Raw genomic sequence first — 16394 nt, 5'->3', positions numbered from 1 at the left:
CCAGTCACAGTCCTGCCGACATCGGGCCACACGGGGTTGGGGTGGACGGTCCGCCTCCTCACCACCTGCCAGGGGTAAGTGCACTGGTGCTGCTGGTCACTGAGCACGGCAATATGGAGCTGGGTCCCAGCAGGGCTCATTTGGAGAGGGCGGGAAAAGCCACGGCCCCATCACTTCAGAGAGGAGCAGATTCCCCCGTCCCATCCCCCACTACTCCCCCCTGCCCCCCCGCAGCTCGCCCTCAGGCATAACAGGAGACTGGGTTTGGCCAAGCAAGTAGCCACTGGGGGCAAATGAGGCACTCCGGTACTCAGCAGGGAGCACCTTGGAAAGCCGCCCACGGGGCACAATGCACCACAACTTTGGCTTGTTGCATGGGGAGCTAGAGAGTGAAAATCAGCTGGGCAGGGGCTCTGCCAAGAGAGCGAGGCTGAGCCTGCCCAGGGCCAGGTGGGGAGGCCCTGATCCAGGCAGGGGCATCCCTTGTGGGGCAGCCGGGGACACGCAGTTCTTGGGAGAGCAGGTCATCAGGGTTCCTCGGGCTGCCCGACATTGACAGGCACGTAAGTCACGGGGAAAGGCCAGGATCTAGGCCAGGGCTGTGGCAGCAGCGAGAGGTGGAGGCACGTGGTCACAGTGCAGGCGGACGAGGAATGCAGCGACACGAAACAGAACAGCAAAGAGCAGTCAGCTCCTCAGCTTCTCTGCGGAAGCCCCTCTGCTGCCCTTCTCCTCCTTCCATCACCTTCCACCTTCTCCATTCCAGCCTCACGTCTGGGCGGGCTGGATGGAGGGCACGGCCGAGGCTGGCCGCCCGACGGTCAGGGCGGCCCAAATATAACGCACGCCTTCCAGGGAAAGCTGCCGGACACCGTTACCTCCCTCACTTTCCACGTACAGGTTGCACCTGCGTCCTGGCTTATCTGAGCTGGAGAGAGTCTCTACCAGATCCTTAGGGGCCGAGAGGGGAAATCAGCTTGACTTCACACAGGGAGCAGGGAGCACACAGCGTGAGCAGCTGGGGCGGCGTGTGCGGAGAACCCGAGAAGTCGATGCCAGGAAGGGGTAGAGAAGCCACCAAGCAGAGCGGGTGGGCAGGAGATCGGTGGGGAGAGCAGGCCCCACGTGGAGGCCAGAAGAGGTTCGGGCCCAGAGCGCAAAGCTGGTCTGTTGCCGAAACCAGAGAGGAGGCCCTGGCAGAGAAGAGCTTCTGGGGGGAAACACCTCCACCTGCTCGTGGGTGCCCTTCCCGCTTCACTCCCCGTCACACAACAGGGGCTGGAAAGACAGAGAGAGGCACTGGCGTTAATGGGAGGACACCACAACTGCCCCTGACTGGCAGGAGTTGCACCTGGCCCGAGCTGTTCAGACACACCCCCGACCCGCAGGGCGGTCCCCGCCCAAGCCACCACATCTCTCAGGGAAGCCCCAAAGTCCCTCAGTCCGATGCACCCCCCCGTCTCACCACATCCCTCAGGGGGAAACCTACCCACACACGGAACCCACCCCGAACCCGTTAGCCAGCACCTGCTGGATAAGCTCCGCCCCCAAGACCAGCCCCAAAGCTGGGAGAATGGGAATTCCGACACCCTCTCGTCATGCTCAAGCCCTTCCTTGGAGGACAGAAGGCCACACTTTCCCCTCATGAAGCCACAGGAATTTGGAGAAGGGCGTAACCGTCTGTCCTCTCCCAAGGGACAGGCCCCGGGAGCCTCTGAGCAGCTCCATTTGCCACCATGGCTGGGATGAGCCGCTTTGACACAGTGCCCCCCCATCAGCCAACCTAACCCCACCATCAGTCGACCCGGTTTCCCACCATGTTACTGAGCGGGCTTCCCGGCAAGGCCCGAACCCTTCCTGGGTGGCCCTTCTCTAGGCCTGGCCCTACCCCAACCTGGAATGAAAGACCCAAGACCCCGTACCTGTCCTTCGCTCAGGATCCCTGGCTCTGGGCGTTTCCAAGACGAAACCAGGAGGATATAGAGCACCAGTACCCCAAAGGCCACGACCAGCATCCCGGTGCTGTTGGCAAAGACAGCTTCACTGGGCAGACTGGAGTATGGCTGGGTGTTGTTGTTCCTAAAGATGACAAAACACCGTGGGCCCTCGAGAGACTTTCGCCACCTGTTTTGGCCCAGTGATAGACCCAACACCCTTAACGGATGGTGAGAGAGAAAAGCTTCCGAGGACCATCTGTGACCTGGAATGTTAACATAGTTCCTGGTCCCTGCCACCACCACAAGTATCTGCAGGATGCTTCTCACCTATGAGGAGACTAAAGCTCAAAAATACGAGCTTGCCCACAGTCGTACAACTAGTAAATGGCATAGCCCAGACTTAAACCCAAGTCTGACCTCATAACTTCCTTGCTTTTCACTACCCACCCCCCATGCCTTAAAATAATGGGGGATGGTAGTGGTTAGGCATGAGGTGGTCATCTTAACCCCCAGCTCTGCCACTTTCGGGCCGTGTGCCCTTAGGGAAGTTACTTAACTTCTCTGTGCCTCAGCTCCCTTATTTGTAAGCGGCAATGACAACAGTATCCATGTTGTAAAACGATCAGAGGATTAAATTTAAGGCGCTTCGAACAGCTTCTGACACACAGTAGGTACTAAGTCAATCTGATGGTAGATAAATTTTTTGCCGACCAATTTACCAATCCCAACCTAAAGATTCCATGACCTTCCAGATCAAGAACAAGCCCATCTCCAAAGGCTCCCCACCCCTGGATAGGCCCTGTGATCACAGGGTGCATCTTTGGAAGACGCTATGCCTTCCCCTCGACATTAGAGCTGGGGGCCCCATCCCACTCACAAGCTGAAGAAGAGCTTCTCATTAATGCCGGAAATGACAGACGCAATGGACAGAAAGAGGATGATAGCTCCAAAGAAGACGTGGATGGGTTTAAGGAGGCTGCGCAGCCACACGGACACCCACGGCAGCAGGAAGACGACAAAGCCCAGGAACCACTGTGAACACAGGGAGGTGCCTGACTGCACCGTGCTGTTCCCGAAGGTGTAGCAGGCCATCCCGACCCCGCGGTGGCCTCTCGCCCTTGTTTCCCAGCTCAAACCTCCCACCAGCTCCCGCACTATGGTCGATTTCTTAGCCGAACCAGAATGTTCCACGAAATGCTTAGCTACAAGCCCAGTCTCCCGAAAGCCCAGCCACCCTTGTGATGTCTCTGCTGCCTTCCAGTCCTGCCCCATAAAACTCGCCTGTGCAGGGCTGACGTCAGTGTGCAGAAACCACTTCCAGAATTGCTTCCGGTTCACAGAAAGGTGGGGACGGGGAAGGTGGAAAGGACCACAGACCGCATCAGCGTGGTATGTGCTATGATAAAGCTAGGACAACGGAGGGGCAGGGGGACGGGCGTGGGAACTACCAGTCTCCTGCGGCCACTTAAGCTGCTGATTCTATGGGATGCGCCCTGCAGGGCCATCTCTGGGCAATAACCGGAGGGAGTATTTGGTGCGGACGCCAGTGAAGTCCCAACCGGAGCCCATGGCCGCCGTCTGGGAGTGGGAACCCGAAGGAGAGGACCCACCTGGCAGGCAAAAAGGAAGACGGTGACGATGCCCAGCCAGCTGTGCAGGGAGTAGAGGCTGACGGTGTTTTCGTGGTTGTGAAACTGAAAGACGACGACCAGCCCCAGCACGGTCAGGATGAAGGCCAGCAGGTGCAGGACTGCGTGGCCAATCTTCCATGGCAGCTTGGGCCCCACCCACGACTGTGGCAGGCGGTACACCAGCGATGCTGCGGGAGAGAACGTCCCAGGGCCCGGCCTCTTCCCCTCAGCTCCCCCAGCACCTTAGGGGGAATTAACCTGACGCGGTCCCACACCGCCTCCCAACCAGAGAGGAAGGAAATGCTAGCATGTGGCCACCCACTCCCCGGCATCTCCCCTCCTCACATCGTTTCAGCCGTGAAGGGGGCAGAGGGAGACAAAACAGTGACAAAAAGGGAGAAGCGGGTTTCTTGGACCCACCGGTCTGTCATTACATAATGATGTGTACATATGTCATTACATAACAAATGCACTCAAGCACAGTTCTGCGGGTGAGAAAGCAATGTCGCTTTCGTTATTTCTTCCGCCTTCTTACAAGCGCAGTTAGTTGTCACAAACCCGGGCTCTTAATCGGGTTACACAGACCGAGGTCCACAGCCCGGCTCTGCCTCTCAGCTCTGTGGCCTCTTGTTTCTAAATCTCAGTTTCCCCATCTGTAAAATGGGGAGAGCGGCAGAGCCCATCTCGCAGGCTTCTCGTAGGAACAAAATGGGCTGAGGTATCTGAAGTGCACAGGATAAGCAGCTACGACCAATGTCATCACCGTTCCCATTTTACAGGTGGGGAAAGTGAGGCTCACTTGGGCCCAAGGCCCGGCTCTGGATGCACGGGGCAAACACGGGCCTGGCACGGGTAAGCAGCTTCCTCATGGAAGGACCCGTGTCATGAGACGCTTCAATCTCCTGCTCCCTAAAGCAGAAGTTGGCAAACTACAGCCCATGGGCCAAGTCCAGCCTGCCATGCATTTTTGTGAGTAGTTTTACTGGAACACAGTCACGGGTGTGTTTTCATGTCATCTATGGCTGCTCACGATACAAGAATAAGGATGGGTAGCTGCAACACAGATCGTAGAGCCTGCAAAGCCTGGAACGTTTACTATCTGGCCCTTTACAGAAAAAGTGTGCCAACCCCCGCCCCAGAGTGTCCGTGAAGCTCTGCTTCTCAGGTGGCCCCCCTCCTCACTACTACCTTCCTGTAAATGACACCGGGGGCCACAGACAGCCCGGCCTCCCCCACTCTCGTAGCCGCAAACCCAGCAGTGACAAAGGCCAGCTGTGGAGAGGGAGAGCTCTGCCCCGGCCGGGTCTGGGTCACAGCACGTCTCCCAGGGCCTCGTACTCACCAGCACTGTAGACCACCACTGAGCCAGCGACCATGAACACGGGGTGATAGTTGAACATGAGGCTGGTACCATCCCAGGCAAAGCCACCATGCCACAGCTGCATCCAGTAGACGGTGAGGATGACGCACATCAGGCCCAGCAGCGACAGCGCATAGAAGGACAAGTAGAACCACCCGACAGCCATTCTGACCAGGCGCTCCTGGAAGCAGCAGAGGTCACACGTTCCCGCCGGCTCTGCTGGCTGGAGCGCACCCCACACGCCAGCTAAAGGAGGGAACACTGAGCTCGCTCTTGCCCAAGGGGTGGGTGCTTTTCACTTCAGATCTCCTGCCACCAGCCCGGGCACTGCCCCGTGAGGCCCAATCTCTGGTTATGGACAGTGAGGCTGGCCCCACCCCAGCACCCAACGGTACACAGTACGGCCAGCTTGGGCCTGCGGCCGGCTCTGGAGAGGGCCCTCCTCTGCCGGGGCCGGACGTCAAGGCTCTGGGCCCAAAGCCCTGCGATTAGTCTCCCTTCACAGGGCCAAAAGGTAAAGAATCCACCCTTTTCCCACGGAAAATTAGGGACAGGAATCAAAATCCAGGCTAGAGTCATAGAAACGCCTCAGCCCTCAGTTCTAACAGAAGGAGGCAAAACCATAATCTGCAAGGAGCAAACACACCATCATTAGGAAGAAGGAAGAGAGGAAGTCCTATGATCTCCCACTTCTACAAAAAAGTTCTTCCCCAGACGGTGAACTCCGTGGGGCTAAACCTCCCACTGAGGAAGTAAGATCAGGCTGTTGCTCTAGAACCCCCCACACTCCACACTTGCAATTGGACAACAGCCCTCAGGTGTCCCCAGGCCTGACACTTCTGCTTTCTCTTCCTCCGTGGAAAGTTCAGAGGAGAAAGGAGGAAGCAAGAACTCATGGTCTAGAAAGCAAGAGTTTATTTTTAGCTTTCCCTGTGTACCTGATAAACTCAGAAACCAAGTCTGGTTTCAGACAAATGCCTCGGGCCCTAAGCAGTTGCACTTTAACACCAGGCAGGTGGGCGTGAGGTTTGGCGGGCAAACACACAAAGCCACAGGGCCGTCTCGGCTTTTCCGCTAACTACACGTGTAGGCAGCACGGGCCCAGCTCTCAAGGCGGTCACCCTGTCCCGCGGACTCACACCGAGAAGGGGACACTGCGGCAGGCTGCAGTTCAGATCCCTTAATCTGAGGCCGCTAACAGAGAGGAAAGGAAGTCCCTGAAACCGGCCAGAACTCCCAAGGAGGTAACACACTGGATTCCCTCACCTTTGGAATTAGTGGTAGGCTGACAGAGGGCGGGCCTAGGCTCCGATCCTTATGAAATGAGGCATCTGGAGGAAATCACTTAGCATGTGTAGGACTCAGTCTTCTCATCTGAAAAAAAAGGCATGGTAACGAGAATAGAACTTACTGAGTAGAACCCGTGAACACAGGATCCCATTTGCTCCTCTTGACAACCCTGTGAGAGGTCCTCAACCCCACTTTACAGAGGAGGAAACCAAGGGTCAGAAAGATTTGGGGCACCTGAGCGGTTCGGTCGGTTAGGCATCTGACTCGATTTCGGCTCAGGTCATGATCTCACGGTTTTGTGAGTTCAGGCCCCACGTGGGGCCCTGTGCCGACAGTGTGGAGCCTGCTTGGGATTCACCCAGTCTCTCTGCCCCTCCCCTGCTCGTGCTGTCTTAGTCTCTCTCAATATAAATAAATAAAACTTAAAAAAAAAAAAAAACAACTTAAAAAAAAAAAAGAAAGATTAAATACCAGCATTAGGACCCAGTAAAGGGGTAGGAAGTTTCAAATCCTTGTCCGTTTGGCTTCAAGTCCCCTGTTTTTTCACCTTGACCATAGGTTGTCAGAAGGTCAAGTGAGGGGCGCCTGGGTGGCTCAGTTGGTTAAGCGTCCAACTTCGGCTCAGGTCATGATCTCACAGTTTGTGAGTTCGAGCCCCGCGTCAGGCTCTGTGCTGACAGCACGGAGCCTGGAGCCTGTTTCGGATTCTGGGTCTCCCTCTCTCTCTCTGCCCCTCCCCTGCTTGTGCCTTCTCTCTCAAAAATAAATAAACATTAAAAAAAAAAAAAGTTTTTCTTAAAAAAAAGGTCAAGTGAGAAAATGTCCGTTAAGGATGCTGTGAGAGCTAAATATTCTGCTTTTCTCGATGTTGTCACAGCAGTTCATCCTAGCTACCAACTAAAGCCTGAAGCTCGTGGTCCCCGTGGCTGCCCAGGCCTCTCAGTGGCCCCAACGGCATGTCACGCCAGTTCTCTCCATGACAGGTGTCCACCTAATCAGCAAAAGACACTGAGCTCTCACAATGTGATCCAAGTTAGCAGTCACCACACTGAGAAAGTTAGATCCGAGGGCCGGGGGAAAACCAAGCTTCCATAAGGCTAGAAGGAGAAAATAATGTCTTCCTAGAAGCTTCCTGACTCAACTCCTGAGCTCAGAGATTTGCTGCCCAGCCTCTGAGGCGTCCCCTTAGTCCCCGTAAGAGCAGAGGAAGTTTCGGGTCACCAGATGTTCAGTCACCCCCCAGTGAAGTCAGCATGAAGCACTTGGTCAGCAGGCTCCATCCGTCAGACAGTATCTCTCATGACTTTCTTTTCCTTTGGAGGAGAAAAAAAACAAAAGTAAATATAATCCAAAAAGAGACTGTCTCCACCCTCCCGGATTACTGCTCCGGGACAGACTTAGAATATTCAACGGGGACACTTTGCTGAACGAGGGCCGCAATATTACACTGCTCACAGGACACAGAAGAGCCCTTCCTCTGCCCGAGTGTGCAAAAACAGAGAAAAAAAGAATACAGTGAAAACTGCAACCCAAACGCTGAGAACAGTCTTTCATTTATTCCAAGAAAGTAGGTTTGTGCTATGATTTCAGGGTGTGCTCACCATTGTTTGGTCTCTGATTCTGCCCATTCCAAAGCAGAAATCCCCATACGCTTCTACAAAGGCCCAGAATGGTAAATACCTTAGGCTTTGTAGGCCGGACAGTCTCTGTCACAACTATGCCATCGACTCTTCTGATGTAGTGCAAAAGCAGGCACAGACACCTTCACAAATCAACACGGCTACGTTCCCCCAAAAACTTTATTTGCGGGCAAATTTCAGGTTCATGTCGTCTTTACGTACCACAAATATCCTTTTCGTTTCTGTTACTTATCTAAAAATGGAAAAACCTTGGAGAGCCGGAGTGGCTCAGTTGGTTAAGCGTCCTGACTCTTGATTTCAGCTCAGGTCATGATCTCACAGTTGCGTGAGCTCGGGCTCCACGTCCAGCTCTGCGCTGACAGCACAGAGTCTGCTTGGGACTCCCTCTCTCTCTCTCTCTCTCTCTCTCAAAATAAATAAACATTTTTTTTTAATAAAAAAAAAATGCAGGTGTGCCAGATTTGGCCTGGAAGTTACAAGTGTTGTCAACTGTGATCTAAGAAATATACTCCCCAACCTAATACTTTCCTCGGTCCCTTGACAAAAAGGATTCTCCCTGGCTGCATCAGGCCCTGGCATAGAAAATGGGTAAGTTTCCATTCAGCTCTTAATTTTAGGAAAAGGCTCTATTCCAAGCTCTTATAATATTACTTTTATAATTTAGAACTACAAGCAGATGAAGGGATAGAAAGTCAATTTGTTGTTCCTGCTTCCAGATGAATGGTGGGGGATTTAGGAATCCTGAGAATCAGACTTCGGGTTCAAGTCCTAAACGCTTCTCTGACAGATCAAAATCACCGGGACCCAAAGAAAGAAAGCGACTTGGCCACGGTGAGTGGCAGAGCTGGTACAGGAACCCAGGTTCACTTCCCCTCAGCTCCAAGAACGCCTCACTTCCAAACGTAGCTTCTGTAAAATCAGGGCTCAGGAGTGAGGACCCCTGAACTCCAGCCAGGAGGTAGGTAAGCAAGGTACTCCTTAGCACCACAGTGATTACAGACCCGCCCTTCCGGACTGCTCCCGTTTGGCTCCGGTGTCGGGAGAACCGCTCCAGGAATCCGGAGCCCGATCCCTGACTCTTCTGCGGGGACGGAGGGCGGCTGTCGGTCCTAGCTAACCTTCGGTGAAAACTACGGCGAGGAGCTCCGCCTGCTGACTGCGACTTCCGAAGAGCTTTCGTGCCTGTGCAACCACACCTGTAGAAGGAAGGACACGGACAGCGGTGTCCATTTCCTACAAAAGAAAGCTGAGCCCGAGCGAGGGGTAGCGACAGCACGAAGGGAAATAGCAGCGGAGCCAGCACTCGAACCCAGGTCCGTGAACTCCCCACCCGAGCTCTTTCTCACCCCCGAACCCCAGAGGGTCGCAGGGGTCTCTCGGACCCGCCTCTCGCCACCCGGCGCCGCGGCTACTAGGACTCCGGGAAGTTGGAATCGGGGACTTTCGGAGACGAACCCACCCGCCGGGCACCGCCACCCAGTGCCAAAAGAGCCGGGCCGCCGCCCTCTCTTATAGGCTCATAGCACTTCCGGCCGCGCGCGCGGCCGCCTGGGAAATGAAGTCTGGAGTTGTGGACTCCAACATCAGTCCTTCCGCTGGTGTTTCTTCCCTAGGGAGTACCGCCCCGGCTCCGCCCTGCCTCTCACCCCGTCCCCCATCTCGCGTTCGGGCGGACGCGAAGCCTCTCGCCTGGGGCTGGGTCTCAGCAAGGCCGCGGGACAGCAACTGGGAGGGTCAGGAGCTGGACGCGGCGACGCCGGGAAGGCACCAGAGGACCGAGCCCAGGGAAGCGGGGGCCCAAACATGGCGGCCGGGCTGGCCACAGAGCGCGGAGGGCAAGCCGAGGACCGGCGGACAGCCCGGCACGGACGGCGCCCGCGTCCGCCATCTACTTCCGGGATTTAAACCCTCTTTCCGGAAGCCAGGCCGGCGTCCCCATGACAACCGACGTTGGGTCTTCGAGGTGAGCGTGCTTGAGGAGTGGGGAAAAGGGACCAGGGTCGGAGTTTTCGTTGTCGCTGTTTGGGTTTGGGTGTTTCGCCAAGACAGCCCCGTGTTGAGGTGAATTGGGAAGGGTGAGGAAAACTGCCCTGGGGACAGAGGGAACGCGGCGCCGAGCGGTGGGACGGGCCGAAGACGGCTTCGTTCTGTCGCGCATCACTGCTGCCCTAAAGCGGAGGTCATCCTTCCCGTAGATTTGGCGGTGGGCGCTTCTGGGTCCCGGTTCCTCACGACAGCTCTCCGTGGTGGCCCGTCCTAGCTTAGAGCGCGGGCTTTGGTGTCACCCCCCGTTGTGAACCCTGGCTCTGCTCACCAGCTACCTGGAGGAATGACTTGAACCCTGACCCTGTATTCTTGTCTTTAGAACGGGGGATCATTCTTAACTACCTTGCAGAGCAGTTGCGAGGACTAAAGGAAGTTATACCTGGTTGAGGTTAACGTGGTGCTGGTAGGGGGTGATAGCTATCAATATTATTTGACGAATGAGTGAAATTGCCATCATGCAGCCACTCAAGGGGGGGGGGGACTTCTTCACCAGGTGAGGTGGATGCGGTTCGCTAACCTCTCAGAGCCACTGTATAATATGGGGATTATATTCGTAATAACTGTCTCCTTCTCAAGATGGGTGTAGGAGTAAATAATGTAATGAATATAAAGAGTTTGTAAATTGTAAAACACTTTATAGATGTTAATTAAAACTTTTTAAATATATATTTATTTTTGAGAGCGAGAAAGCGAGAGAGGGAGACAGAGAATCCGAAGCAGACTCCAGGCTCCCAAGATGTCAGCACAGAGCCCCCACGGGGGTGGGGCTCGAACCCAGAACTGTGAGATCATGACCCGAGCTGAAGTCGGACACTCGACCGACTGAGCCATCCATGTGCCCCGATTTACAGATGTTAATTTAATTTCACTCTCTTACACTTCACAGCATTTTGAAATTTGTTTGTAGATTTCACCCGGCTGGAGGGGTCACAGGACACCTTGGGCCTTGGAATGTACCTTCCCCAGGGCCACTGTGTGGCTGCCACCTTAAACATAAAAGTTTTGCAGGAGACCACGATTTCCTCTCAGCCTTTTCTGCCCGCACCTCTTCCCACTTCTCCTGTGCCAACGTCTTTCCCACCTAGTGACATATCAGCCTGTTACATAACAGGCAGCTTTGGGCAGTAGTTAAGAGCACAGACTCTGGACCCAGGCTGCCTGATTCTGAATCCCAGCTCTGCCACTGCTACTGGCAATGTGATCTTGGACAAATAATTTCTCCTCTCTGAGCCTCAAGTGTCCTGTCTGTAAAATGGGTAGCGTAATGATAGTGTGTCTTCTACTTCATGGGGTTATTATGAAATTTAAATAATGTTAGTGCTGAGGATAGTCCCTGGCAGGGATGCCTGGCTGGCCCAGTTGGTGGAGCAGGTGACTCTTGATATTGGGGTCATGAGTTTGAGGCCCTCCCCGCCCCCCAAAAAAAGTCCCTGGCAGGGGCGCCTGGGTGGCTCAGTCGGTTAGGCGTCCGACTTCGGCTCAGGTCATGATCTCGCGGTCCGTGAGTTCAAGCCCCGCATCGGGCTCTGTGCTGACAGCTCGGAGCCTGGAGCCTGTTTTGGATTCTGTGTCTCCCTCTCTCTCTGACCCTCCCCCGTTCATGCTCTGTCTCTCTCTGTCTCAAAAATAAATAAATGTTATGGGGTGCCTGGGTGGCGCAGTCGGTTAAGCGTCCGACTTCAGCCAGGTCACGATCTCACGGTCCGTGAGTTCGAGCCCCGCGTCGGGCTCTGGGCTGACGGCTCGGAGCCTGGAGCCTGTTTCCGATTCTGTGTCTTCCTCTCTCTCTGCCCCTCCCCCGTTCATGCTCTGTCTCTCTCTGTCCCAAAAATAAATAAAAAACGTTGAATAAATGTTAAAAAAAAAAATTTTTTTTTAAAAGTCCCTGGCATATTGTGATATATAAAGGTTTGCCACTTCTATTAGTATTAGAATTAATATTACTACATGGCAAGACAGTCACTCTTTGTAGTACTCCTGGATTCCTTTGAACTCAAAAGTAGTTAGAAAGAGTTCTGCGTTGGGGCGCCTGGCTGGCTCAGTCGGAGGAGCACGTGACTCTTGGTTTCAGAGCTGTGAATTCAAGCCCCATGTTGGGTGTAGAGATTACTTACAGCAATCCAGTAAATTAAAATGAAGAAAGGAAAGGAAGGAAGGAAAAAATGAGCTCTGCACTTAGAAGCTTCCAGGAATGGAGAAAGTTGGAGGGTGAGAGTCCCTAGAAGGAGGGACTAGTGGATTTTTTGGTGGCGGTAGTGGTTTTGGTCATTGGTGTGTCCCAAGCACATAGAATGCTGCCTGGGACGTAGTAGGTCCTCAGTGAATATTGTATTAATGACTTTCTAACGACCTTTCTGTTTTGTTTTGTTTTGTTTTGTCCTCAACAGGCCCTTGTCTTAGAGCAAGGGGAACAGCTCTGATTCTGAGGAACTAGTGCTTCTCCCTCAGTGCTGGGGAGAAAGCCAGGAGCAGTTTTCTGGGTAACTGTGGAATGAGCCCCGCTGGGCCCACCAAAGCAGCAGCAGGATGCTCCAGACCAGTAACTACAGCCTGGTGCTCTCCCTGCAGTTCCTGCTGCTGTCCTATGACCTCTTCGTCAATTCCTTCTCGGAGCTACTCCGAATGGCTCCTGTCGTCCAGTTGGTGCTCTTCATGTGAGTTCAGGGGGTGGGACTGGACAGCTGAACCCAAGCAGTTAGAAGGCCCCGACGATTATGATTTAGCGTTTTAAAGTAGCTGATGAAAAAACCTCAGGGAAAATCAAATTTCACCCATGTTGGGTACTCCATGGTACGGAGACATGTCAGAGGTCCTTCATTTCTATACTTATAGCAGGGGCCCGGGATACAGGGAGCAGTCAGAGGGTCAGACTGCTCACCGTGTCATTTTCTTCCTCTGTGAGTAGAAATCTTGGCTTACACTGCCATGAAAGTGGGTTGCAAAATGGCAGGTTAAAAGGGTACTCATATCAGTTCTCTATATGGTATGGAAGCGGTTGGCATTTTTCCTGCACAAAGAGACTCCATGAGGCAAGTTCTTGACAGAAGACTAGTTTTCGGCACCGTCTTCCTTCGGCACTGTCGCATGAATACATGTGACGGGTATTCATTGGCCTGCCGGACCGTGTTCTAGTTGTAGTGGCAAACCTGATAATTTCCTGCTCTCACATGGCTTCCATTCTAGAAGCCCCCATTGACCCCTCCCATTGAGAGGGACAATGAACCCATTTTTTTCAAGATAATTTTATAGGGTAATAAATGTTTACAATGGATGTGAAGTAGGTGGGGGTGGGGAGGGGAGGGCGACCCTAGGCGTAGGGTTAAAGAAGAGTCTTTCTGAAGAGGGGACACTTGAACTGAGACCTGAATGCCACTAAGGCACCGTCTGTGCAAAGATCGGGGGAAAGGTGTTGCCGTCTTGCTAGATGAAAATGTTTGACAGGACCAGGTTATGCGACAGGCGGGGCCAGCTTTGGACAGAGAGAAGAAACCGTCTTCTCACCAGCGTCTAGAAGTTAAGAGTGTCAGAGCAGGAAAGCCTTGGTCTATGGACTGCAGCTCAAGTGATGGGGCCAGCCCGTAGTTTTAGTCTTGTGTCACTTGGGACCCAAAGTCCATGCTATCTCTGGGGAGTTTCCGGAGGTCTAGATCACAGGGAAGGCCAGACTTCATAGTGTCCGTTAGGACCCAGGGCCAGCTCTTGGGTCGTCCCACAGACCTCCATTTGGCTATGCTTTGTTTTATGTTTGCAGCATCCAGGATATCGCAATCCTTTTCAACATCATCATCATTTTCCTCATGTTCTTCAACACCTTCGTCTTCCAGGCTGGCTTGGTCAATCTCCTATTCCATAAGTTCAAAGGGACCATCATCCTCACAGCTGTGTACTTCGCCCTCAGCATTTCCCTTCACGTCTGGGTCATGGTAAGAGCGGAGCTCTGAATTCCTGAACCCTTAAGGGACTAGGAGTAGCTTTTTCTCGAGGAAGCCACGAGGAAGCCAGCATCATTCTTTTACATCTCGAAGAATCCTTGATGGGAAACCGGTGAAATGAGTGTGGTCCCGCCTGGGGTTGGGCATGTGAGAGCTCCATGAGGCACCTCTGCCCAACCTTTTGTGTTAAAGAACTGCCTTATCCAAGAGTCAGGGGCCATTTCTGGAATATTCAGTTCATCTTTGCCCCAAACAGTCCAGCCAGAGCTAAAACAGGAAGTGGAATCCGTTTTATCATTAGCTATTTGGGCAGGTGGGTGTTGAGACAGGGAATTCTTAGGCATTCGTGTCCTATGGGAAATGGCCAGGCCAAGAGTGCCCCTTGCCCTTTAGTGCTTCGTGCCCTCTGCTCTGTCCCCGTCACTTATACTGGAAGAACCCTTCTCCAATGTGCCTCAGAGCAAACGCCAGGTTTCGTGGTTCCAGATTTCTCCTGCTTCACGAATGGTTCTGTCTGTTTGGGTCTGGCCTGTGTTTCTCACGTACTCATTTTGATGGAACACAGTAAAACCTCAGGGTTCTCGTCGTTCCTATACTAACGCCACCTTCTTAGACTGAGCCGTCTGTTAAGTTGCCCTTGTTATTCCAGGGAGACAAGTAGAGCTCACAGGAAAGAAAGAGCAGTGCCAAAGTCCCTAGGTGCTTCCTGAAGAAGATTGTCTCTGCTCTCGCTCCTGGGGCCAAAATAGGTCCTGGCTTTGTACTGTAAAGCTGTTAATCTGATTAAACCTTGAGAGCACTAAGCGTTTATCTGACAGGAACCGAGCCTGAGATCTTCAAGGCAAGACAGTGACCACACCGAACTCCTTCCTGAGATAATGTATAGCACTTCTCCTTGGAAAAGGCTGTGGAATGGAAGGAAATAAATAGCTTAGTTCAAACTTCCTCCTTCAGGGTTAAAAGGATATTTCCTTTGCAGCAGAAAAGGGAGTTTGAAGCTCCTTTGAGAAACACTACTTGGGGTTGTGCGAAGAAAGGAGGGGGAGATTAGCCTGATTTAAAACCACGTGGCATGTCTGCAGCTAACCAAGGTGGAGATGCTAGGGCCTCATCTGGTGGCTAAGCTTTCCCTGTCTCCTCATGTCTCCTGCAGAACTTACGCTGGAAAAATTCCAACCGCTTTGTCTGGACAGACGGACTTCAAACGCTGTTTGTATTCCAGAGATTAGGTAAGGACCAGAGCAACCTCAGGCCTCACTTTGGTGCCACCATTGGCTCAGGCTACTAAGGGCCTTGATCCTGCCTTCCCCGTCCATCACGGCCAGCATGGGATGAGTGGATCAGCCGTGGCAAGAACAGGAGAGATTATGGCCCACTGCCCTTGCTGGGAGTCACTGGGAGATCCTGAGGCAGGGCGCCCCTCCGCCTTGGTAGGTTTTGTTCTTAGCCTGAAACGAATGAATACTCAGGAGCATCCCTGAAGCTTCTTCTCTACTTATCCACAGCGGCAGTGTTATACTGTTACTTCTACAAACGGACAGCCGTGAGACTGGGCGATCCTCGCTTCTACCAGGACTCGTTATGGCTGCGCAGGGAGTTCACACAAGTCCGGAGGTGACCGCTTCTCGTCACACTGATGGAGGCCTTTCCTTCCTGACAGATGCTACACTTGTGGTCCTGTGGGGTGGGGGTTGGCCCTGTGCACAGGAAGCAGCTTGACTTTCCTAGGACAGGCTCAGGCCACTTGTGTTCTGCAGTCAAGAAGGAAGACCTTCCCTCTTGCAAGTTAAAGTGTTTCCCAATACAGATTTCAGTACACACCCCTCCCCGGCCTCCTACCTCAGGTCCCTTTTCCTTTTCTGCCCTCTACTCCTCTTCCTCACGGAAGGCGGTGAGGCTTTATCCTTGGCGAGCTATCACTTAGCCTGGTCCAGGAGGGGCTCCTGGCACCTACCTTCTTTGCACCAAACACTAATTAATGACTGAAGGATGCAAAGAGTGTCATTTCTGAGCTCCTGACTGATAACACCATAGACATGTAGATTTTATACCCAAGGCGCTTTTTTTACATTTTATAAATAGGAAATAAATTGAATTCTTTTTCCAGAAATGGTGGAGTCTGTCTAGCTACATCTCTTCGCAGATAAGAGGCGTGTCAAGTCCTAACCTAGCGTCTTCTTGAGCCACAGAACAAATACAGATATTGATTGAGTGCCATTATGAGTATAAGCTATTTTTATAGGAATTCGGGATGTAATCTGACGCCCCACCCCGACCCTTGGAGTTCCAAACTTCTGTGCTTTATCCAGAGTCTCCCTGCCATTAGGACCCTAAACTGCCCTCAGAAGAATAAAAATGTTCCTTAGCCTGCTTTGGCAAAAGAAAATTTTAAAGTGCATGTGCCCGTAGTATCCGTTTTCTGTTGTCAGAATAGTGTGTAACACTACCACGAAACTTCACTGGTGCGTAACAACGAACAGTTACGTGGCTCTGGAGTCTCGGGGTTCAGCTGGTCGGGCTGGTTCAGGTGATATCTGCCGGGCTTGCTCATGTGTCTG

The 16394-nt window shown here is 53.0% G+C and overlaps 2 protein-coding genes across 16 annotated transcripts; one reads left to right on the top strand and one right to left on the bottom strand.

Annotated features, from left to right (window-relative positions):
- Positions 1 to 229: 229 nt before the first annotated feature.
- LOC109246540 (lysosomal membrane ascorbate-dependent ferrireductase CYB561A3) lies at positions 230 to 9615 on the bottom strand. Of its 15 annotated transcripts, XM_053899646.1 has the most exons (10): positions 9205 to 9354; positions 8977 to 9054; positions 8107 to 8250; positions 7440 to 7531; positions 6195 to 6302; positions 4911 to 5109; positions 3548 to 3756; positions 2815 to 2969; positions 1923 to 2079; positions 230 to 1278 (listed from the first exon to the last, which is right to left on the bottom strand). In XM_053899646.1, the coding sequence occupies exons 6-10, from the start codon at positions 5092 to 5094 to the stop codon at positions 1255 to 1257; spliced, it is 729 nt and encodes a 242-aa protein (XP_053755621.1). In that variant the 5' UTR covers positions 5095 to 5109; positions 6195 to 6302; positions 7440 to 7531; positions 8107 to 8250; positions 8977 to 9054; positions 9205 to 9354; the 3' UTR covers positions 230 to 1254. The 15 variants fall into 15 exon arrangements, with proteins under 15 accessions (XP_053755621.1, XP_019270134.2, XP_019270139.2 ...); XM_019414589.2 differs by lacking the exons at positions 8107 to 8250; positions 9205 to 9354 and adding an exon at positions 9505 to 9615 and having other exon boundaries at positions 8860 to 9054; XM_019414594.2 differs by lacking the exons at positions 8107 to 8250; positions 9205 to 9354 and adding an exon at positions 9505 to 9615.
- A 93-nt stretch (positions 9616 to 9708) lies between these two features.
- Positions 9709 to 15946, top strand: TMEM138 (transmembrane protein 138). Its single transcript, XM_019414604.2, has 5 exons — positions 9709 to 9821; positions 12292 to 12558; positions 13656 to 13827; positions 14990 to 15065; positions 15342 to 15946. The coding sequence occupies exons 2-5, from the start codon at positions 12431 to 12433 to the stop codon at positions 15452 to 15454; spliced, it is 489 nt and encodes a 162-aa protein (XP_019270149.1). The 5' UTR covers positions 9709 to 9821; positions 12292 to 12430; the 3' UTR covers positions 15455 to 15946.
- Positions 15947 to 16394: the final 448 nt, after the last annotated feature.

Source organism: Panthera pardus, unplaced genomic scaffold (genome assembly GCF_024362965.1).
Source record: "Panthera pardus isolate Hobbes unplaced genomic scaffold, ASM2436296v1 HiC_scaffold_12, whole genome shotgun sequence".
NCBI lineage: Eukaryota > Metazoa > Chordata > Mammalia > Carnivora > Felidae > Panthera > Panthera pardus.
Note: the sequence above shows the minus strand (reverse complement) of the source record. Positions and strands in the feature narration are given on the sequence as shown.

What these genes read in the sequence shown, in the direction of transcription:
- LOC109246540 (XM_019414589.2), bottom strand. Translation starts at nt 5,094, where the DNA reads ATGGCTGTCGGGTGGTTCTACTTGTCCTTCTATGCGCTGTCGCTGCTG. An exon ending in TCTTCCTTTTTGCCTGCCAG is followed by an intron (nt 2,970 to 3,547) that starts GTGGGTCCTCTC and finishes CTGTGTTCACAG; the next exon opens with TGGTTCCTGGGCTTTGTCGT. An exon ending in GAGAAGCTCTTCTTCAGCTT is followed by an intron (nt 2,080 to 2,814) that starts GTGAGTGGGATG and finishes TGTCATCTTTAG; the next exon opens with GAACAACAACACCCAGCCAT.
- TMEM138 (XM_019414604.2), top strand. Translation starts at nt 12,431, where the DNA reads ATGCTCCAGACCAGTAACTACAGCCTGGTGCTCTCCCTGCAGTTCCTG. An exon ending in GTCCAGTTGGTGCTCTTCAT is followed by an intron (nt 12,559 to 13,655) that starts GTGAGTTCAGGG and finishes TTATGTTTGCAG; the next exon opens with CATCCAGGATATCGCAATCC. An exon ending in CCCTTCACGTCTGGGTCATG is followed by an intron (nt 13,828 to 14,989) that starts GTAAGAGCGGAG and finishes TGTCTCCTGCAG; the next exon opens with AACTTACGCTGGAAAAATTC.